The 23733-nt window shown below is 36.2% G+C and overlaps 1 protein-coding gene across 5 annotated transcripts in view; it reads right to left on the minus strand.

The window, feature by feature from the left end:
* Positions 1-19546, minus strand: part of ARHGAP5 (Rho GTPase activating protein 5) — a 94222-nt gene extending 74676 nt beyond the window's left edge. For 2 of the 5 annotated variants that reach the window (XM_023751528.1, XM_023751527.1), the window contains exon 1: positions 7843-11724. In XM_023751528.1, coding sequence (XP_023607296.1) covers positions 7843-11553 — 3711 coding nt within the window. In that variant the 5' untranslated portion in view covers positions 11554-11724. Of the gene's footprint in view, positions 1-7842; positions 11725-19145 lie in introns of those variants that run through there. The other 3 variants (XM_023751529.1, XM_023751530.1, XM_023751531.1) reach the window with 3 other exon arrangements.
* Between the last annotated feature and the right edge of the window lie 4187 nt (positions 19547-23733).

Here is a 23733-nt window from a genome sequence, read left to right on the forward strand (position 1 = left end):
TAAAATGGAAAACTCCAGAAATAAACCATTCATAAGTTTTAAATTAGGTGCTGACTAGCATAATTCAGGAAGCACAGAGAGTCCCAAACAAGATAAACACAAAGAGATTCACACCAAGGCACATTATAATTAAAAAGGCCAAGATTAAAAATAAAAGAATCTTAAAGGCCGAAGGAGAGAAACAGCCAGATACTTACAAGGGAGTTCCCATAAGGCTCTCAGCTGATCTCAACAGAAACACTCAGGCCAGAGGCATTGGCCTCAAGTATTGAAAGTAATGAAAAGCAAGAATCTGCAACCAAAACTGCTCTATCCAGCAAGGCTATCATTTAAAATTAAATGTGAAGTAAAGGGCCTCCCAGACAAAAGAAGACTAAAGGAGTTTCATTATCACCAAACCAGCATTGCATGAAATGCTACAAGGATTGCTTAAAGAAAAAGAGAGAGAGAGGAACATAGCATTTTAAAAATGACAATAAGTAAGTACCTATCAATAATAACCTTAAATGTAAATGTATTAAATGCTCCAATCAAAAGACATAGGGTAGTCGAATGGATAAGAAAACACAACCCAATACATGCTGTCTACAAGAGACCCATCTCAGAAGAAAGATACACACAGGCTGAAAGTGAAGAGATGGAAAAAATATTCCATGTAAAAAAAGCTGACAGCTCAATTTTAAAAATGAGATGTCTTTTAATAAACACTGCCTTTAAGTATTCAAAGTGTGTGTATACATTTATATATGCATCCAATATAGGAGCACCTTATATACGGCATTAAAAAAATTTTTTTGTGGACTTTAAGGGAGAAATCAACAGCAAAACAGTCATAGTAGGGGACTTTAATACCTCAATGTCATTAATGAATAAACCTTCCAGACAAAATATCAACAAGGAAACAGAGATCTTAAACAACACACTAGGTCAGATGGATTTGATTGATATCTACAGAACATTTCATCCCAAAGAAGCAAAATATGCATTATCAATGCAAGTGGAACATTCTCAAAAACAGACCACATGTTAGGACACAAAAAAAGTCTCAATAAATTTAAGAAGATTAAAATCATATCAAACATCTTCTCTGACCACAACGGCATGAAATCAGAAACCAACCATGATAAAAAACTCAAAAAATATTCAAACACATGGAGGCTAAATAGCATGTTATTAAACAAGGAATGAATTACCAATTAGATCAAAGAAGAAATAAAAAATTACTTGGAAACAAACAAACATGAACACACAACCACCCAAAATCTATGGGACAAAGCCAAAACAGTACTGAGAGGGAAGTTCATAGCATTACAGGCCTACCTCAAGAAGCAAAAAAGATCTCTAGTAAATAATCTAACCCTATACCTAAAAGAATTGAAAATAGAACAGCAGGAAAAGGCCAGAGTAAGTAAAAGGAAGGAAATAAGAAGATTAGAGCAGAAATAAAAACAAAAAACAATAACAACAAAGAAACAAATACAAAAGATCAATGAAACCAAAAGTTGGTTCTTCTTTGAAAAGAAAAACAAGATTGATGAACCTTTAACCAGACACATCAAGAAATAAAGAGAGCAGACCTAAATAAATATAACCAGAAATGAAAGAAGAGTGATAACAACAGACATCATAGAAATACAAATGATTGTAAGAAAATATTAGAAACCATTATGCCAACAAAGTAAACAATCTGGGCAAAATGGAAAAATTCCTAGAAAAAGACAATCTTCCAAAATGGAATCAGGAAGAAGCAGGATACCTGAATAGATCAATAACAATTAATGAAATTGAAGAAGTAATAAAAAATACTTCCAAGCAAACAAAAGTCCTGGACCAGATGGCTTCACAGGCAAATTTTACCAAACATTCAAAGAACTAACACCCATCCTCCTCAAAATATAAATTCAATAGGAGGGGAGACTTCCAAACCCTTATTATGAGGCCAAAATTATCCTAATACCAAAATCAGAAAAAGACACAAGAATGAAAAAATTATAGGCCAATATCCCTAATGAACCTAGATGCTAAAATCCTCAACAGATTATTAGCAAATTGGATCAAGCAATAAATTTTTAAAAATCATACACTATGATCAAATGGGATTTATTCCTGGGATGCAAGGATGGTACAATATTCGCAAATCAAAAAGTGTGACATTAATCACATAAACAAAATGAAAGATAAAAATCACATGATCATAGCAACTGATGCAGAAAAAGCATTCAATAAAATTCAGCATCCATTTATGATAAACTCTCAGCAAAGTGGGAATAGAGGGATCATACCTCAACATAACAAAGGCCATATATGAAAAACCTACAGCCAACATCATATTCAATGGGCAAAAACTAAAAGTGTTTTCCTTAAGATCAGGAACAAGACAGGGATGTCCGCTTTCACCACTCTTATTCCACATAGTACTGGAAGTTGTAGCCATAGCGATCAGACAAGAAGAAATAAAAAGCATCCAAATTGGGAAGGAGGAAGTATAACTGTCATTGTTTGCAGATGACATATTGTATACAGAAAACCCTAAAGACCACCGAAAAACTAGTAGATGTAATAAATGAATTCAGCAAAGTTGCAGGATATAAAATTAACAACCAGAAATCAACGGTGTTTTTACAAACTAATAATGAACTATCAGAAACAGAAACTAAGGAAACAATCCCACTTACTATTGCCAACAACAACAAATAAGGTACCTAGGAACAAATTTAACAAAGGAGATAAAACCTGTAACTTGGAGAACTATATGATATTAAAGGAAGAAATTAAGGAAGATACAAATAAATGGAAGCATATACCGTTGTTCATGGATTGGAAGAATTAATATCATTAAAATGTCCATACTACCTAAAGCAATCTGTAGATTCAAAGCAATTCCTATTAAAACACCAATGGCATATTTCACAGAACTAGAAAAAATATTCCAAAAATTTACATGGAACCAAAAATTGACCCCAAATAGCTTCAGCAATCTTGAAGAAAGAACAACAAAGTTGAAAGTATCACAATACAGGATATCAAACTATACTACAAACCCATTTTAAAACAGCCTGCTACTAGCCTAAGAACAGGTATATAGACAAATGGAACACAACAGAGATCCCAGAAATTAACCCATGCCTCTATGGTCAATTAATATTTGATGAAGGAGGCAAGAGCATACAATGGAGTAAAGATAGTCTCTTTAATAAATGGTATTGGGAAAATTGGACAGGCACATGCAAAAATAAATGAAACTAGACCACCAACTTACACCATACACAAGACTGAACTAAAAAAGGATAAAATTTTAGCATTTAAATTTAAGTCATGAAACAGAACTTATAATACAATTGAACACCAGGAAGACAAACAAACCAATTAAAAAATAGGCAAAGGACCTGAATAGACACTTCTCCAAAGAAGACATATGGATGGCCAATAGACATCTGAAAAAATGTTCAAGGTCACTAATCATCAAAGAGATGCAAATAAAAACTACAATGAGGTATCACCTCACACCTGTCAGAATGGATACTAACAATAACACAACAAACAACAAGTGCTAGGGAGGATATGGATTGTGCATTATTGGTGGGAATGCAGACCGATACAGCCACTGTGAAAAACAGTATGGAGTTTCCTCAAAAAATTTAAAATGGAACTGCCTTTGACCCAACGATCCCATTTCTGGGAATATATCCTAAGAATCTCGAAACAATATATGTACCCCTTTGTTCACAGCAGCATTATCTATACATATAAAAAGGTAATATGCAAATTAGCCAGGATGCCACAATGTGTCACGACCGGACCATTAGCATATTAACTCTTTATTAGCTCCTATCATCAGGAGGCTGCCTGCGCGTGCCTCGGGCATTGCTCTGGAGATGGGAGACGGGGCGGAAGCGGGTAGGCAGGAGCAGGGAAGCGGGAGAGGGGAAGCGGGAGCGGAGAAGCGGGGAGGCGGGACCAGCCCGAGGCAACTCGAGGGTGGGCGGCACCACGCGAATTTGCGTGCTGGTCTCCTAGTCTATATATATTAAAGCCTAAGTGACCGGCCGACTGGCCGAACATCCAGTAGCTATGATGCACACTGACCACCAGGGGGCAGATGCTCAACGCAGGAGCAGAAACCACAGGCATGGAAACATGGAACAGACTGATGAATCTCAGAGGAAAGGGGGAAGCGGGGAGGGCGGGAAGAGATTACCAAAAATCTTATATGCATACTAGAGACCTGGGGCATGGATTCATGCACTGGTGGGGTCCCTCTGCCTGGCCTGCAGGGATCAGGCCTAAACAGGCTCTCTGACATCCCCCAAGGGGTCCCAAACTGTGAGAGGGTGCAGGTCAGGCTGAGGGACCCCACCAGTGCACGAATCCATGCATCGGGCCTCTAGTTTACAAATATCCAAGATCTGGAAACAGCCCAAGTGCCCATCAGCAGGTAAATGGATAAAAAAGCTATGGTATATTTTCACAATGGAATCTGATGCCACTGTAAAAAAAGAGAACTTTTACCCTTTGCAATAGCATGGATGGATCTGGAGAGTATTATGCTAAGTGAAATAAGCCAGTTAAAGAAAGACAAATACCATATATATATTCTCATATGTGGAATCTAATAAACAAAAGAAACTGATAAACAAAATGGAACTGGAAGCAATGGATACACGGAACAGACTGGCCAGTACCTGAGGAGAAGTGGGGGTACCTGGACAAAGGTGAAGGGATTAGCTAAAGAACATATATGCATATCCTACGAGCACAAACAATAGTTTGGTAAGGCCAAGGAAGGGGCAGACGGGGGTGGATGGAGGTAGGCAAAGGATTCCAGGGAAAAAGGGGCACACCAGCAATAATGTCAACATTAAAATTTTTAAGTAAAAATAAAGTGTGGAATGAATAAAAAAGAATAATAAAATAATAAAAAGTTAGTAAAACAATTAAGTAGACTTGTGATAAAAAATAGTAAAATAGCCCTGGCTGGTTTGCTTGGTGGTTAGAGTATAAGGCTGCAGAATAAAGGGTTGAGGGTTCGATCCCCAGCCCCAGACAGGGTGAGTGCAGGAGGCAAACAATCAATGTGTCTCTCTCACATTAATGTCTCTCTCCCTCCCACTCCACTCTCAAACAAAAAAAAATCAATGGAAAAAATATCCTGAGGTGAGGATTTAAAAAAATAAAAATAAAAGGAAAAATAACACAAAAATATAAACAATTTGAAATGGAAAGACTGTGTATGCTTATTTTTGTTAATAAGCCTTCAGTAGTTTTAATAACAAGCAAATTAAAAGGAAAATACTGAAGTCTTTTGGCAGTGATAAAATATGTAGTGAGGACTAGTGATAATAGGGTGACTGTGAAAAGATGCCAGAGGTATTTAGGTAGTAGTGTGTTGTGAGTTGAGTCTGTTATAGATCTAGATGAGCCTTACTGTTTACATGTCTAATCTGAAAAACAATAATAAATTTAAAAATATTGCAGCTTAAACTTAGAAAATAAAATGGAGGCTACCAACTATAGGGAAGCAATTACTATATGTAGGTAATCTATCTAGAACAGCGGTGCTCAACCTGGGGGTCGCGACCCCTTTGGGGGTCGAATGACCCTTTCACAGGGGTCGCCTAAGACCATCGGAAAACACATATATAATTACATATTGTTTTTGTGATTAATCACTATGCTTTAATTATCTTCAATTTGTAACAATGAAAATACATCCTGCATATCAAATATTTACATTACGATTCATAACAGTAGCAAAATTACAGTTATGAAGTAGCAACGAAAATAATTTTATGGTTGGGGTCACCACAACATGAGGAACTGTATTAAAGGGTCGCGGCATTAGGAAGGTTGAGAACCACTGATCTAGAATAGGGTTACTCAAAATATCTGTTATCTTTAATTGGGTGTAATAAAAAGTAGTTGGCTGCAGTAAATTAAATATTAAGACTATGGATTTACTGGATGAAGAAATTACCAATATGCAGTATAAAAACCTATTGAATACTATCTGAAAACCATAAAAACCTTGAATAAAAGTTTATGAACACTCATGTCAAATAGCATTAGAAATAACGGTGCTTAAATACTACTGTGAAAGATCTAATAAAAATAAAAATTATTAAATACAACTTTAATAGTATACATATTTAGGTTTCTAATAAACTTAATACCATCAGATAAATTAGTAACTACACTAATAAAAGACAAACATGCAAATTGACCATACCTTCGCTACACCTCAAGCGACGCCCACCAGCCAATCAGAGCGACTATATGCAAATTAACTTAACCAAGATGGCGGCCGGCAGCCATGGAGCTGGAACAAGCAGGAGGCTTGGTTGCCCTAATGATGGAGGAAGCCAAGCTTCCCGCCTGCCGCGGCCGGCTCTGAGCTCCACTCAAAGCAACAAAGTTTCAATTATAGAAGATAAATAAACCCCGATACCTGCTTTCAGCTGGCCGTGGCCACAGAGCTGGAGCCTTGGGTTGCCCCTGGCGATGGAGGAAGCCAAGCTTCCCTCCCGCCCGCCCTGGCCGGTTCTGAGCTCCATTCCAGGCTACAAAGTTTCAACTGTAGAAGGTAAATAAATCCCAGAATAAAAAGAAAAAAGAAAAAAAGGAGAGGCTGGGACCTTCCGTCGCCCGGGGGGGGGGGTTTGGACAGCCTGAAAATGGCCTTCAGCCCCTCACCCAGGCTGGCCAGGTACCCCAGTGGGGACCCCCACCCTGATCCAGGAAACCATTCAGGGCAAACCAGCCAGCCCCCACCCTGTACCAGGCCTCTATCCTATATAATAAAAGGGTAATATGCAAATTGACCCTAACAGCAGAACAACTGGGAATGACTGGTCACTATGACACACACTGACCACCAGGGGGCAGACGCTCAATGCAGGAGCTGCCCCCTGGTGGTCAGTGCACTCCCACAGGGGGAGCTCTGCTCAGCCACAAGCCAGGCTGATGGCTGCCAGTACAGCGGTGGTGGTGGGAGCCTCTCCTGCCTCCTCAGCAGTGCTAAGGATGTCCGAATGCAGCTTAGGCCTGCTCCCTGCTGGCAAGTGGACATCCCCCGAGGGCTCCCGGGCTGCCAGAAGGATGTCTGACTGCCAGCTTAGGCCCAATTCCCCAGGGAGCGGGCCTAAGCCAGCAGGTGGTCATCCCCTGAGGGGTCCCAGACTGCGAGAGGGCACAGGCCGGGCTGAGGGGACCCCCCCCCCCCCCGAGTGCACAAATTTTTGTGCACCGGGCCTCTAGTTTAAAATATAATAGACAAAAACTTGCTATTTGAACAGAATTCTATAATTCATATTTAAGAAATCTTTCTGCAAGGCTATAGGCAGTATACTACTATCCACAAAAAAGTTGCCTGAAAAGTTAATAAATTTAAAAGACTACAAATTACTAGTTTTATTGTACTGTTAATATGCTTGAGTGAGATAGGTATATCAAATTAATTCTGCAAAACTGATAGCTCAGAAGGAAAAACCAGACAAATGGGATGCTTACAAAACAGAAAAACAAAACAAAACACAAAGTCACTTTATATCTGGGTTTTTATAGAGAATATATTCACCCAGAATTTCCATGCTGAATATGAAATACAATTACCCAAAGAAGATAAAGCACAAATAAGTGAAATTCAATACAATCAGTAAAGAAAAAAAAAATTGCCCTCACAAAATATTCTGAAAATTTTAAAAAGCTGGTCATTTTATGTATTGAATGACATAAGGCAGCTTAAGTTCTCACTGATGTCAAATCCATTAAACTGATAAAAAAAATTTGTGTTAAAGGTAAAAACAAGCATCTTTATAAACATTAGTGGTGATAAATTAAATTTACCTTTTTATCTTCTTTTACTTTGTGGATTTTCTTCTTCATTTTCTTATCATCTAATTCCTGGTCTGAAGTGATTGCAGGATTATCAATACCACCTTTCCAAGTTTCAACAGGAGAAAGAAGGGGATCTTCTTCACTTCCACGATGTCTTCCTTTTCTTTTTGTTTTAGAAGTAGTGAAAGCCTCATCATCACTTGCATCTGAATGTGTTCGTCGATAGTATGACTTGGCTTTACTAAACAGGGTTTTAGATTTATATTTGTATTTTGAAGGCCTTCGTTCCCCATGACTTTTTGAGGTTCTATCAGAAAATCCATTTTCTTCATCTCCTTGGGTGTTATTTACAAATGAATTTCGAATTTTAATACGATTCTGGCTATCATCTGGGACAACATATATCTCATCAGAACAGCCCTTCTGTTTGAAAATTGTATCAATGGGTTCCGCATAGTTATCTGAAGGATCCATATCTTCAGGATGTGCCAAAGGCACCCGGGAAGTCTGTTTTCTTGGATTTTTACCAATACCAGCTTCTATTGTTTTTAAGAGGTTTGGATCCAGTTTCTTCACATTAGTCTTAGGTACAACTGGTTTAGGTTTAATAGGTGGAGGCACTTTATGGTTGCGTTCATGGTCATGACAGTTGGGGGTGCTATGAATAGGATATTCATTTCCTTCCAAATCTAATCTATATCTGGAACGGTCACTAGGTGTTGGAAGCAACTGCACATCATCCCCAATTGGACTATAAGGAGGCGGTGCTTCTGTATCATCATCTGAATCAGGGTAGTTATAGGGAAAATCTCTGGGAGATGGTAGAAAAACATCCTCACTTTGATGGGTTGATTCTCTTGTATTATCAGATAAATAGGAATTTTCTATCATATTTTTTTTCTCTAGGACATCACTGAAAAACAGAGTAAAGACCTCGGTTTGCCGATGATACTGAGATAAAGAATACAATGCTGTAAATTTAGCAGTGATCTCAGTTGCAATGTGTTCTCCTTCAGTCATTAACTCCTTGATGGCCTCATTTTCAAAAAAATCTGCTTGGCTGTCAGTAACTGCCACCAGTTGTACAGGAATGGTGTCCTGAACTTCTGATAGAAATGCTCGAAGCATTCCCATTGATGCTTTCCGTTTGGCAGAATAAACTAATATATATCCATGAACAAGTTCATCTTTCCTTACTCCAATTGAGGAATGATATGATAATATTGTGATCTGTATTCGCCTCCTTTTTTCACCAATGATTTTATCAAGCATTAGGGAATTATTCTGTCCAGCTTGAGCAGCGCTGCAAGAATGAGAATCAAGGAAGGGTGAAAGAATAAGATCCACACTAAATGGATCACCACACATGGCACACATGACAATTCTCAGGTCAGCTTCTGATACATCCTTATTGGTGGGTACTGGGCTCACCACATCTAAATTGTGTTTAACTGATTCTAATACTCCTCTTAGAGCTTGTTTTATTTGGGTTTCATTAAACTTCCGAGGATATGTACCAGCAGGTACATCTACAAAAGGACATTGTAACTTGTTTGCCAACTGTTGCCCTTGATGCCTAAGAATTGGTAGGTTCTTAGTAATAGAATCTCTCTGATTAGCCAGAATTAACGTAAATGGAAGATTAGCCATGTATTTATCTTTTCTGATCTGAGAAGCTTCAGTTCTTATTTTTCCAATAAATTCCCCAATAAAATTCAGTGACTCGATGGAATTAAATACACAGAAGCACCCATGTGGTTTAAAGGCGGCAGTCCATAACTGACTTAAAAAGTAAGGCGAATTGGCATCAACTGGTCGAAGATCAAGTTCATAAATTTTTCCATCTAAGGCATACTCATCATCAGTGGATTGTGTCCTTATCTCATTTGCTAGTTCTTGGGCAAGGCCATCCTTCCCTAAAATAAAAAGGTTAACTTTATCTATATTGGTACTATCATGATACAATCTTAAGCGACCATGATCTAACTGCAAAAGACTACTGGCAAGTAATTGCTCTACTTTAATGTCCATACAATTTTGGCCACTAAGACATGTTTCTTTAGTAGGATGATAAACAAAACCTATATGCTTAAGTAGAAGAGACTCCCTATCAGGTGCAAGTTTCTGTAAAGCTTTATATCTAGGTTCTTCACTCAAAACTGTATGAATTTCACTCATTTTATCTGAACTAGGTGTTGCATTAAGATCTAAATCATAAAAAAGTTCCGAATGCTCAAAAAGCATTTCCTGAAACTCTTCTTTGGCTTTTTCAACTATTTCTCGCTGATGCCTACTATACACCTCTTTGCTGTCAGCCTCTGTAATATACTTGAAGGCTTCATCCTCCATAACAAAGCACATGACTTCCTCCCATGGCTGTCCAGGTGAAATAAACTGAATTTTTTCCAAAGTCTTTTTGAATTTTTCCTTCATTTCTACCCTCCTTTTCTCTGATATTAGATGTTGTACATGGTTCTGATAGACTTTTTCAGCTTCTAAAGTGCTCAGGAGGTCAAATGGGATTCGCCTATCATTAATTTTGTCTATATGGTCAGTTTCATCCCAAGGTGTTTTTTCTAGCACCACAAAACATAACTGAAAATCTGCTCTCTTTTCCATTAACTTCAAAGCTTCTGACCAATTCAAATGTTCAATCTCTTCTAGATTTGGCAAAAGAGTGTTAAAAGCTCTTGGTAAGGTATTTATATATTCTTCTCTCCTTTTTCTTATATGTTCCTGTTTAAGTTGTTCTATATGTTTTGAGAAAGTATTTCGGGCCTTTTTTGTTCCCTCTAAATTGATGTATTCTTCATAATCAGGATGATTTTTTAATTTATTACTAACAGTTTTCCAAGTTGCATGATAATCTCTCACAGTCTGCACAAGTTTTTCAAACTTATCTGTTGCTGTGACAACAAGTTGTCTCTGTGTTTTAAAAGCATCCAGATAGGGAATAATTTTAGGTTTGCCACGAGTTTTATCCAACATTTGTACCAGTGCAGTGAAACATGTTTCAATGTTGACATTCAATCGTGCTGATGTTTCCACTACAAGAAGGTTCTTTTTGTTTGAAGCAAATGCCTGAACTTCTCTAAGATAGTGATCCACGCATTCATCACATTTAGTTGCTGCTATTATTACAGGCTTTTTTGATTTTGATAGTTGGACAAAAAGGTTATTCACAAATTTAAGTTGATCATCAAACTTTCTATTACATCCCTGACTTACATCAATGCACAATAAAAATCCATCTACATTGAGCTTTCCTTCAGGCATTTGCTTCTGTTCAAAGTCTTGCTCCAAGCCTAGTTGATCAGTGCAAATGTACATTAGTTTTTCTGCTGACTGCAATTTAGAAGCAGCTGCACGTTTTATATACGGTTGTAAATTTGTACTCCGATGAGGCAAGAAAGTCTGGTCATCAATGAATTCTGTTTGTTCAATGACATGAATTTTGCATTCTACTCCATCTTCACCATTTAGTGTTATGTCACCCCAGTACAAAAAGTGATCATTATTTACTACTCGTCCTCCAAAGTCAATGGTGCTGAGCACAGAAGTATGCTCTGGATAATATTCATCTGCTTTTGAGCGTACAAATCTATTGCACAAACAAGACTTTCCAACTCCACAGTTACCTTTGTCTTTTTCAGTCCCAGAGAGTCCAACTATACTGATAGTGTAGGATGGGGGGCGCGGCTCTTTGTTTTTTGCCATCATAACTCTCTTCTCATGTCTCTACATTCATAAAGATAACCAGATATACTTCTCATTCCGAAAATAAAAAATCATCTCAAAATATAGATCCTGAATTTCAGAACTATATTTGGTTCTTTGTATTTCCCTCATTTTTGTGCAAAGGTCTTCAAGATCATCAAATGGATCATCTGCCTAGAAAGAGGAGAAAAAGAACAAATCTTAATAGTGAATTATACATTAAATTATATACATATTAAAGATATTCATAACAAAGCACCACACAAGTTAACAATGTTACATATATTTTTAAAAAACACCATAAAATGTCTATGGTTTATTGTTATAAATGTGAAATGACTTCAAAATTTAAGGCAATTCTAACAACTAACATTTAAACTAATACAAAATTTATTATCTCACAAATTTTAAAATAAGCCCTTATTAACCAAATGATCATTCTGTCTCTACTCTTTTCTACGAGTTTAAGGAAACAACCAGTCCTTTCCCTTCCCCTCAATTTTCCTGCCTTCTATGACTGGAGGCTATGTTTTGTGATAAATAAATTATACTAGCTGCTTTAAAAACTCCCTCACAAACTTTACAAACAACCTGCTTTCTAATCTTGTTCCTTAAAATGAAATTTCATATGAATTTATTAGTAAGATTTTAGAATGAAAAAAATTTAAGAAGTTTTAGCACACTGTGAAATCTATAAAATATTATGCCCAAAGACAATTAAGATATGACATTATTTAACTAGATACATGTTTCTCAAATTATCTAAGGTGAAGAACTAATTTTTATTCCATATCTACAAGCCCACTTTTGTAAAATAAAAATTTTTTAAAGTCTAAGCCCCAATTTCTTATTAGATTCAAGAGACATAAAATTGTCAAATTGTTTCTAAATGTTCTTGATTTCTGCATATATTTCCTCTCAGAGGAGTTACGAAGTGCACCACATTTTGAGCAGCACCAAGCTAAAGAATTTTAAGATTATATATTCAAGACAATCTTTTAGAAATATAGCACTAGCTGGTTTGGCTCAGTGGATAGAGCGTCGGCCTGTGGACTGAAGGATCCTGGGTTAGATTCCGGTCAGGGGCACATGCCCAGGTTGCTGGCTGGATCCCCAGTAGGAGGCGTGCAGGAGGCAGCTGATCAATGATTCTCTCTCATCATTGATGTTCTCCCTTCCCCTCTGAAATCAATAAAAATATAAAAAGAAGTATCTTATATACCAGCAACATTAAATAACTTTGAAAAATTCCATGTAATTTAACTTAGGTTACTTATGTGGAAGCAATCAATCAGTCTCTTATAAATTTTATTTGGAGATTCTTCACATTCTTTTGAGATTGAATTAAAAGCAATACAGGCCAGGCGTGGCTCAATGGTTGAGCTTCGGCCTATGAACCTGGAGGTCACAGTTCGATTCCCGGTCAGGGAACATGCCCAGGTTTCGGGCTCGATCCCCGATCCCTGGTGTGGGGCATGCAGGAGGCAGCCAATCAATGATTCTCTCTCATCACTGATGTTTCTCTCTCTCTCTCTCTCTCTCTCTCCCTCTCTCCCCCTCTCTCTCCCCTCCTTCCTCTCTGAAATCAATAAAAATTTATTAAAAAAGAAAAAAAAAGGCAATATAGGCTGGCCAGAGTGGCTCAGTGATTGAGCATTGACCTATGGATCAGGAGGTCACAGTTCGATTACCTGTCAGGCCATATGCTGGGGGTGCAGGCTCAAGCCCCAGTGTGGGGCATGCAATAGGCAGCCAATCAATGATTCTCTCTCATCACTAATGTTTCTATATTTCTCTCCCTTCCTCTCTGAAATCGGTAGAAATATATTTAAAAATAAAAGCAATATATCATTTCCACCACATCAAAATTTTACAAGATAGGGAAAATATTCAGTTATGCCCACTAACATACAGAATAACCCTGGTAAACTAAAGAATATAAAGAAGATGAAGAAAAAAATTAAGGTAAGGAAAAAACTACCACCTGGCTCCCAGTAGCTGGCTTCTCCAATGACCTCAATTTCAAGTAAACATCTATTCAGATTATACTATTTGCTATGCTAGCAACTAATGGTAAAGAGAAACTGTCCTTATAATTTAAATTTTTGACTAACATTTCAGGCAAAATATTTAAAAATAAAATGTCAGTCTTATTCTTGTGTTTAAAAGTTTATCCTATTAGCCTCAACTAAATATTAATTTTAAAAGCATCAGCCATGTGATATTCAAACAAAATGTTTATTAGGTTCACTTTTGTAAAAAATAAAATATGACTATGTTGAAGGAGTAACAAAAGAATTAGGAAACAACAAGTAGAACTGATTTCTAGTAGGACTATTATTTCCTAGTTTATAACAGTTAAGCCCCAACCCTCTTGAGACATGGTTCCCCCATCTATAAAATGGGGCCACATTATCTACATAAATTTAAGAAAAAAAATTTTCTCAAATATTAAGTGCCTAGCAAACAAATGGTGCTTACTAAATATTAGTTCGGTTTCCTAATTTGATTCTTAGAACCTGAGAGGCTGTTGAAGATTTATAAAAATGATGTGATTAGACTTGTGACTTAGAAATATTTATCTGGCAGCAGATTACACAATAACTGTAAGTAAAAGAGATTAGGACAGAGCCATCCAATCCCATTAACTTGTTTTTTGGTTTTAGTTAAAATTGTTTAAAAATCTTAACTTATGATAAAAAGGAAAATTAGTTTGCGATTCTATAGCTAACAATCAATCAAGGGGAAAAAAATAAAAAGGTAGAATATGAGGTGTGTTTTTCCTTATTTAGAACAAAAAAAATGCAGACAACATACTTTAAAATGTACATCAAAAGAAAACATCTAGTGATTACTTCGAATTTTTATGTTAAATAGTACAAACACTAGAACTACATAAGTCCTTTATTAAACAAATATCTATTCTGAAAACGAAGAGCAATTCAAAGACAGTACCCTGCCTTCCACAGTTTAAGAGATAAAGTTATTAACAGAGAAGTTAAGAATGCAATGTCATATGGACCCGAGTATTGTAGAAATTTTCAACTATAAATCAAATCCTTGCCAGTCATACCTTTATTAGCACTTGGGTTGCGGGAAACGAGTTAAGTCGGCTCGCGTGAATTGCGCGTACTCCGCGGGAGCCGTCTTAAACTCGGTTCATATAGATTTGCGGTGGAGTGCGGGAAACGTGTAAACTCGGGCCGATTGTAACTGCGTATTACCAAATATTTCATTTCAATCGAACCCATACTTCAAAAGATATAGGCATTTTAACGCGCCATCTTATATTTTGGCTGGAAATTCACCAGACACCGTAGTGCTAATTAGTATTTCTCATGTTTATTCAAACACATTAAACTTCATTTCTGCTCTCCTATAAAATAATCCTCAAAATACTGAGATACTTTAGTATCTCAAGTTATAGAGTAAGACAGCAGAAACAAAACACTATCACAAAATGTATTTTTAAATACTCAGAAATAAAAGGGCCTTAAAATTAAAAGAAGATAAGTGGAGTCATGAAGTCATCACCCTGTCATTGATTACTGAAAACTGGAAGGTTTTTTATATAATAGAGAAATAAAACTATATATTGAGGATAAATTTTAATACTGAAGCTTTAACACACTGCAATTAATTTGATAGCAGTAGTCTCTGAATCATGAATATTAAAGTTTAAATTAGAAATGTTAGGCTTGTGTGACATTTATGGTTTTCACAGCAAATTCACACTACCAATTAGATACAGCAAGTAACATCTATGTCCTTCTTTCTAACAATGCTATTGGGCAGGCTACCTGCTATTAAGTCAGCTTCAAAGCTTATGTCATCAATCACCATATAGTGATTTTCGAATTGTGGTAGAAAAATTCTTTCACCTAGAGGTAGGAAATAATAATATTGGGCAAATAGAGTTGTTCTCTTTTCAAATCTCTCAACAGAGTAGTGCTTTTTTAAAAAAATCTGGTTTACAGTTTTACTTAACTCAGAAGCTTTAGTTTAAAAAAGTGTTTTCAGGTTTTAAAAAATGTTTGAAAAACCCTCGACTAGAAAAAAAATTGCCATCACCCTGCCCTCAAGAATATTTTGCCATTTGTTTAGGTGAGTATGTTATTACCACCTCATGAGAGAAAGAAAGCTTTCATGAGGTTGGCTCTAATAGGTTATAAGGGTATTTAATTTCAAACACCTGAATTATAAATACATGAATTATCCCCTCGCCTTCAACATCCAAGTCAAAATTGCCCTCCACTGACTAGCCAAGGTAGTTTTTCTTCTGTGCTTGAGAAAGAATCCATTGTTTTTTGTGCTCTCCACTAATAAACTAATGGCCAATGTCTACATGCTGGATGTTTATTTTGAAAATTCCTTTCAAATATATCTAATGGTAATATTTATGTCAATCTATTCATATCTTTCTACATTTAATGTAACTTTAATATAACTTGTTCTCATTTTCTTATAACTTCTAGCATCATTGCTTATTTTTACTCTTGAAGAAACCAAGACAAAAGTAGCAGTCTCTTGATGACCAATCTTTAAGCATTAGAACAGTTATTAAGCTTTTAATATTTTGCAATGCAGTTTCTCATTTTGCCTTTAGATAACCTTATTTCAAGGAAAAGATTAACTATCCTTACAGAAATTAAGACAATAAGAAATTTAAGTAAAACTGTCCTACAATTGTCTGCTGAAATGAAGCTATCTCTACAACTTAGTTTTCCAAGATATTTTTACTAAGCCATTCAAACATAACATGCCCCTTTTAATGGAGTTTTAATAACATGAAGTGGCTTTCTGCAAAAAAAAAAAAAATTTTTTTTAAGTTCTACAAGGAATCTAGGAAACTGAAAAAAATATTCTTAGTAATTTTGGTTTAAACTAAAATTTTGTTTGTACCTTTCCACAAAACTGTTGCATTCATTAATAAACAGTATGATTTCATAAAATATTTTTAATGTTGAAGTTATCATACTATCAGGAAATTCCTACTGGCTCTCCAAAATATAGCCAGAATCTATCACTTTTCACTACGTTTACTGCTATTACTCTGACCATCATCTCTGGTCCTAGATTATTCCAAGGCTTCTAAACGAATTTACCTGGTTTCTGCCCACCCACTTCCCTAGTTTATTCATTATCAGAGCAACCATATGTCAAAGCCTCTCATTCTTCTGCTCAAACTCTCCAGTGGCTCCTAAAAGTGAAAAACACGTCCTTTCAACTGCCTTCTCCAACCCTCTTTCTCTCTGACCTACTCTCATTCTATTTGCCCCACTCTCATTCTGCTCCAGTCACAATAAGAAACACTGAACTGTTCTTTGACATGTTAAGCATGTTCCTGCTGTTGCACTTACTTTTCCCAATACCCTTCACCAAAATCCCCCTTGCTTAACTCCTTATCTCCTAACATACTATACAACTTATCTCTTTATTACTTCTCATAAACTCTATCCCTTTCCCCACCCCACTTCAGGTTTAATAAAGATCCATAAAGGCACACATCTTTATTTCATCAATATATCCCAAGAGCCTAGAACAGTGTCTCTCACATAGCAACTACTCAATAAATGCATGAGTCCTAATAAATATTAAAATAAAAATGTTCTTTAAGTCTTTGGCAAACAAAAAAGTAAAGTATGTTTACAAAAGAAGTGCTGTAATTTATCAATCTAAAAGGTTTTCTAAAGGTATTTGTGGAGGGAATATACACATATTTTAAGGTTCCAAAAATTAAGTCAAAAATTAGACCACTAGAATGAAGACTATGATCTGTAACAATGTATTCAGCCAGAACAACCATCTAATTTTTATTTTCCACACAAACATTTTTAAAATCACATTTTATTATAGGAAATTACATTTTCATGACCTAATTACACAGAAAATTTTAATTACACACTCCATCTTCTTTAAGTCAAATAAATAAAATATCCCTTATATAAACAGATATTCAAAAGAGAAGACTCAAACCCATATATCCCACAATCTCAGGTAAACTTATCTAGAATAGTTTAAGAATAAAAATGTCAACTGGTACTGAAAGATGAATATGGTATAATACCACTATACTGTTATTTTTCTTAATGTTCATTGACAAATTAATGCTGTGAAAAATTAGAAAAGAAAATGAAAAAAATTTTTTAACATATATAAGATAGCTAAGTAATTAAACAATGCAATACCTGTAAGAGTCAGTCAGATTCTATAATATATCCTTTGACTCAAAGCATATAAGCACACAATCTTAAGGTTGAAAGGAACATTAAAAAAGTCATCATTCCTATGAATTAGTCTTTAGACAAGATTACAATCAGATGAATTGAAAAGAAAATCTATTAAAAATTTCACCCATTTATGTAGTAACTAAATAACTTGGAAGCATATCTTGGTAGGATTTAGGATTAAACTGTTAAGAGGAAGATTTTGTTTGTTGTGTTTTTTAACCATATTCCTAGCACCCAGAACAGTGCCTGACACACAGCAGGTGCTCAAATATTTGATGATTAAATGAATCAATCTCCAGACTGAGATCCTAAACCACCAGGCAATCTTGAAGTCACATTTATAGTCACAATTAAAAAAAAAAATCACATACTGCTATGGGCCTATAAAATTTACCACAGAATATTCTTATGAAAAGTATATTTTTTTCCCCAAGAACTATAGGCTACTCATTAACACAAATTATGGGTTTATAAACAGTAAGCCTGAAGCTCAATGGAAGTATTTCCAAATAGGAAGGTCCAAATAGGCAGTCCTCTGGAAGCTCCACAAGCCCTACTCACCAAAGGTAATTCTGCTTTTACCCATTTTTATCTTTTAACATATCAAGTATTTACTACATGCAAAGTTTCCCTTAATAAAATATTTGAAAACCAATGACCTCCTAAACCAGGGGTCCTCAAACTACGGCCCGCGGGCCACATGCAAATACAAATATTGTATTTGTTCCCGTTTTGTTTTTTTACTTCAAAATAAGATATGTGCAGTGTGCATAGGAATTTGTTCGTAGTTTTTTTTTTAATCTATAGTCCGGCCCTCCAACGGTCTGAGGGACAGTGAACTGGCCCCCTGTTTAAAAAGTTTGAGGACCCCTGTGACCTAAACCATTCACAAACACATTAACTGCCTTCCCTAATATTTAATCAACACTTTCTTCTAACACAGTGGTTCTCAACCTTGGCTGCACATTAGAATCACCTAGGAATCTTTTTAAAATTCTGATTTCTGGGCCTCATCCTCCGGAAACTGTTTCTTTGTTATGGGGTGGGGCCACAACATTAGTAACAAAGAGACAGAATTTCCGGAGGACAAGGCCCAGAAATCAGGATTTTAAAAAGATTCCCAGGTGATTCTAATGTGCAGCCAAGGTTGAGAACCACTGTTCTAAACTCTTCCTAGACCATTTCCATATTCTGTGGTGAAAACAGAAGAACCAAAGGTCATTTCATTTTTATCAACCTATGTAAACAACTCATTAGGTATTTACTGGGCTTAGCCACTATCTTCTTAGCTTCATGTCAGAGGTTTTGCGGGTACAAAGGTATGTATAGAGAAGCCCACTAAACCAGTGCTATGAATATGCTCACCTCCCTTCCAGGGTCTGAGTCCTTTCTCCTTACTTTGGAGGACTGAGAAGTAGGGGAAAGGATGTAATCTGATATTCAATACTGCAATGCTGTAGAGGAGGGAAACCATTATTTTCATTATACAAACTACATTAGGTAAGGTTTAACAATTTTCTTAATGATGGAAACATTAAGAGGTCAAGTAAGAATCTCAGGAAGGGGTATAGACTAACAACCAGACAGTAAATATTTTAGGTTTTGTGTTCCATACAGTGTGTTACAACTATTCTAACCTGCAGTCATAGTGCAAAAAAAGCCATACACAATACTTTAAAATTTGGATTTAAAACAGAAGTAATTCCAGGTGTGTGATTAGGGTAGAGTGGTAGAGCACAGTTGCCATTTTGAAAAATAAGAGTGTTTTTTTTTTTAAATTTCTGAAGATCTGGCTATAAAGGGTCTTCAAAGCAAAAAGGAATTAGATAGACCTTGTTATAAGCAATAAGAAGACATTTTAAAGATTGGAAGTGGAACGCAAAATTAGATTTGGTGGGGCACAAAACACAAGAGATGGACCAATACTGAAAACTTTTAAGCTCTTGAACTATCACATAACTGAAACGAGCAAACCAAGACAAAGAGAGTTTGGTGATTAGCTGCTAGATGTAAGAAATAAAGACAAATAAGTCAGTGTTTCTTTATGAAAAACTCATTGGTTTTAGCAATAAATGGTGGTATCACTTGACTTTCAGCTAACGTATGTCTAAAGACAAACGAAAATACAGAAATGAAATGAAGCTCATAAACTTCAGAAAATTATTTAAGAGACCATTTGATTTAATACTCAAAAGAAACATCCAAAGGGTTATATACTTAGTTAATAAAGAACAGACAGTTGGACCTTTTAATTCCCCAGATCATTGGAATGTTAATTTTCCACTAGTCTCTAGTCAACCAAAATAAAAAATAAATAAGTAAACTAAGGTATTATCTTGGCTCTGAAAAAGTAAGTATAAAAATAAACATAAAATTTTGGATCAACAGGAAAACAATGAACTACACTATATAAGCCAAAGTAGTTTTTCCTAGGCTATTTAACAATGCTAAATATAGCAAAGTGGCTATAGTAATGCAAGCATTATTTATTTCTTGATCATGCCTTCTATTAACCTTGTGTTAATACTTTCCCCCAAATCTCTCAATTTGACTCATAAAGGCACAAAGTGATGCTCTTACATTTTAACCTTATATTTTTGCCTCATCTGCCAATCTATCCTGCACTTCCCTGTGTTTTTGGGCCAGTGTCTCTAACCTACTTACATGTCTTTTTTCTCTCACTTATCCCAATCCTACGAAACTTCCAAATGAAATAAAGTTAATAAACTTCCTCCTTTATCTAAATTCCTTAACACCATTTTTAAATCAGTATGTAGTGCCTTAAATATGGTTTTTTACTCTGCCTTGAACTGGCATCTAACTATTCCTAAATTGTCTAACTCCCCAACAAAGCTATAAGCTCTTTTAAGGTAGCGATAGTTAATATTTCCTTGTATCACAGTGCCCAGCTTCCTACTAAAATATTGGTCAGGGGTATAATAAACTAGGCTAAATCTAATATGAAACTAGAAATATGAAAATTCACTTTTTACCGCTAATTCTTCATAATGAAAAGCTTAAGTATCTAACCATGTGACACATACCAGTGATATTTAAGGAGCAAAACATTAACAGCCTATTTTGGCTGTAGGTATTGTGGACAGTCAACTTCCAAAATACAATGAAAGAAGACCAACCTTGTTGATTGTCTCTCTTACATTCAAACTTCTGCAGTTAAAACATCCAAATTCCATTCTCTTCTGCATCTCTTAGTACTTGTAACTATTTACTCCTATAATTATAGTTAACTACCTCTTCAACTAAAGTCTGAGCTAGCCATCTCTAATTTATAAAGGCCAGGCACAGAGTAAATGCTAAATAAAGGTAGTCTGAATTAATGAATAACAAATCAGAGGCTTTCAAATTTTTTAATGAAGATGATTTCATTTTTCAAAGGAGATCTTACATTTAATTACATACATTTAACAGACAAAAATAGAAGCTGCTTTTGTCTGGGAGGGTGGGTTGTTAGAGAAAGTCTCAAGACACCCAGGAAAAATCCCTAAGGGGTCCAATGAACAGTCAGAAAACCAATGAAAGTTGAATTTAAAATTCTTACCATTATAGCCCTAGCTGGTTTGGCTCAGTGGTTAAGAGTGTCAGCCCTCAACCTACGAGTCTCAGGTTTGATTCCCTGTCTAGGGCAAGTCGGGGTACATGCAGGAGGCAACCAAGCAATGTGAAGATGTCTCTCTCACATCAATGTTTCTCTCTCTCTCCCTCCTCTCTCCTTCCACTCTCTAAAAATCAAGGGAAAAATATCCTTGGGTGAGAATTAACAAAAACTTTTTAAAATTCTTACCATTATAACTATTTTCCTTAATTTCGAATATGGCTTTTCCTGGCTTGATAAAATTATATACAACAACCTTCACTAACAAGTGTGATACCCAGATCGCCAAATGATGGATCACTTTACCAAAGTTTCTGTCCAGTTCTTTAAAACTAAATCCCCCTGGTGTACTTTAGATGTATTCACACGCATCTTTTAGGAAAAATAGACATTAGTGAAACAGAACACTACACAATGCTTCTTTCAGTCAATTATAGTATCTGCATAATTGCTTGGTGTATAAAGAAAAAAATCATAGATATTACAGCCCAAATAGATGACTTAAAATAATATCTATGAAAACTGAAATCGTGACAATTAAAACTTATTCTGTAGCTACCAAGAAAATCTCTATTATGCCATTTCATATTTAAGAAGTGAATACCAAAGGCAACACTTTAAGTCCTGCTAATGGTGAAAGAGTAAATTTAGTATGGTCTTCATGAGACATAATTTTTTCTTCAATTAAAAAAAGTGAGTTACAAAACTATTATTGTAACCTGTTCCACAACTTCAATTCCAAAATAGGAATGCAAATACAACATTTTATTCCTTAAAAACTCTTGCAGGTAAAAATAATTTATTTTCTCCAAAAGAGTAAGGGTACTAAATCTGCCTTTCAAACAGAAATGGGGAAGGGGGAGAGAGGGGCTGGGGAAAACATTTAGGATAAGTAACATGTGACACAATTAAGATAGCAGTTTTGCAATACATTTTTTAAATTGCCAGAATAATTTAAATGGGAGAAGTGGTGCTAAAAATCTGATAAAAGAATTATAATTCTGTGATAATGCTCTTATAATGTACACAGAATGACAAAATAAGACCTGCTGAGGTGGGTTAAAAAAATGTAGCTTACACATGACAAATTGATTGTTACCTAGTGTCATCTGTGTCATTCTAATGTCTGCCTTAAGTCAAACAGATCAATAGTGCTATTTCTTGAGTTACATGCATAGGCATAACTCATATGTTTAGTTATGCATACTCCAAGGCCTATGTAAGTTTTTGGCCATCTACACTTACTCCTCTCTTCCTCTGATGTACTATAGATACAAGAAACGTGGGTCAATTACAAAGAATAGGTAGAGGAAAAAAAACTGTAAATGAGAAAGCAATTTAAAATGGAAGCAAAAACCTTAATCTAGAAACTGTCTAGTTAGTTTACCTATATGGTCAGTATGTACATTGAAAGTAGAGCAGTTTTACCATATTAAAGTCAAACACAATGGAATTGACAGTGAAACATTTCCAAACACATTTTACTAATATCTTACTTAACCAAATGTTTTTCCGAATAGTTGCGCCTAGATCAAATTTTTGTTAAAAGAACCATTTTAAGTGGGTACCTAGAGAAATATTCCCTGTACTGAATGAGATCTTCGATGTCAATAAACACCCTCTACTATTCTTTCTGTCCAAATGAATATCGGTTTTGGACTTAAGTGGAGCAGGCACCCCCCCGGCCCCCAACACCTGTAGGAAGCAGCATAAGCAAAGATCAGTAAATACACCCAAGTATGTATTTCACCGTTTCACAGCTGGACATTCTTTTCATGATACGATCCCTTACCTACCACAAAGGGGAAAAGCCAATTACCGGTGGGAATTTAAACTTAAAACGCGCGTACACACCATCTGCACGCCTATTTCGGTCTAGTTTTAAAACACTGAAATTCCCATGTATCAAGCACGGGCCCACACTGGGTCTGTCAGACGGTACAACTAGAACCGTCTCCCCTTACAACTTTTCTCTCGAATTTTTTGCTAAACGTCCTGGTGGTTCGCCTTGACTCCCCGAGCACCTTGCAGCTTCAGCTGCACCGGGAGCCGAGCCTCCACCTCCCTCGCATGTCTAATAGCGCGGAGGGAGGGAGGGGGCGAGGGAGGGAGGGTGTTTCTCGGTGGGTAAGTGCGCGCGCGCTCCCGCGCGGCGCCCCACCCCCACCCCGAGACTTTTCTTTAGTGGAAAACGGGGAGATTCTCAAGGTGCTTCTTTCGGCGAAAACTCAGCATCAAAGCCTCACACCGGAGAGTCTACCACGACAGGATTCGGTGTTTTTTTGGCTGCGCGGTGCAACTTCGCACGCCGCGCCCCGAGTTCCCGCAGCAGCAGGAAGC

Source organism: Myotis lucifugus, unplaced genomic scaffold (genome assembly GCF_000147115.1).
Source record: "Myotis lucifugus unplaced genomic scaffold, Myoluc2.0 scaffold_22, whole genome shotgun sequence".
Lineage (NCBI taxonomy): Eukaryota > Metazoa > Chordata > Mammalia > Chiroptera > Vespertilionidae > Myotis > Myotis lucifugus.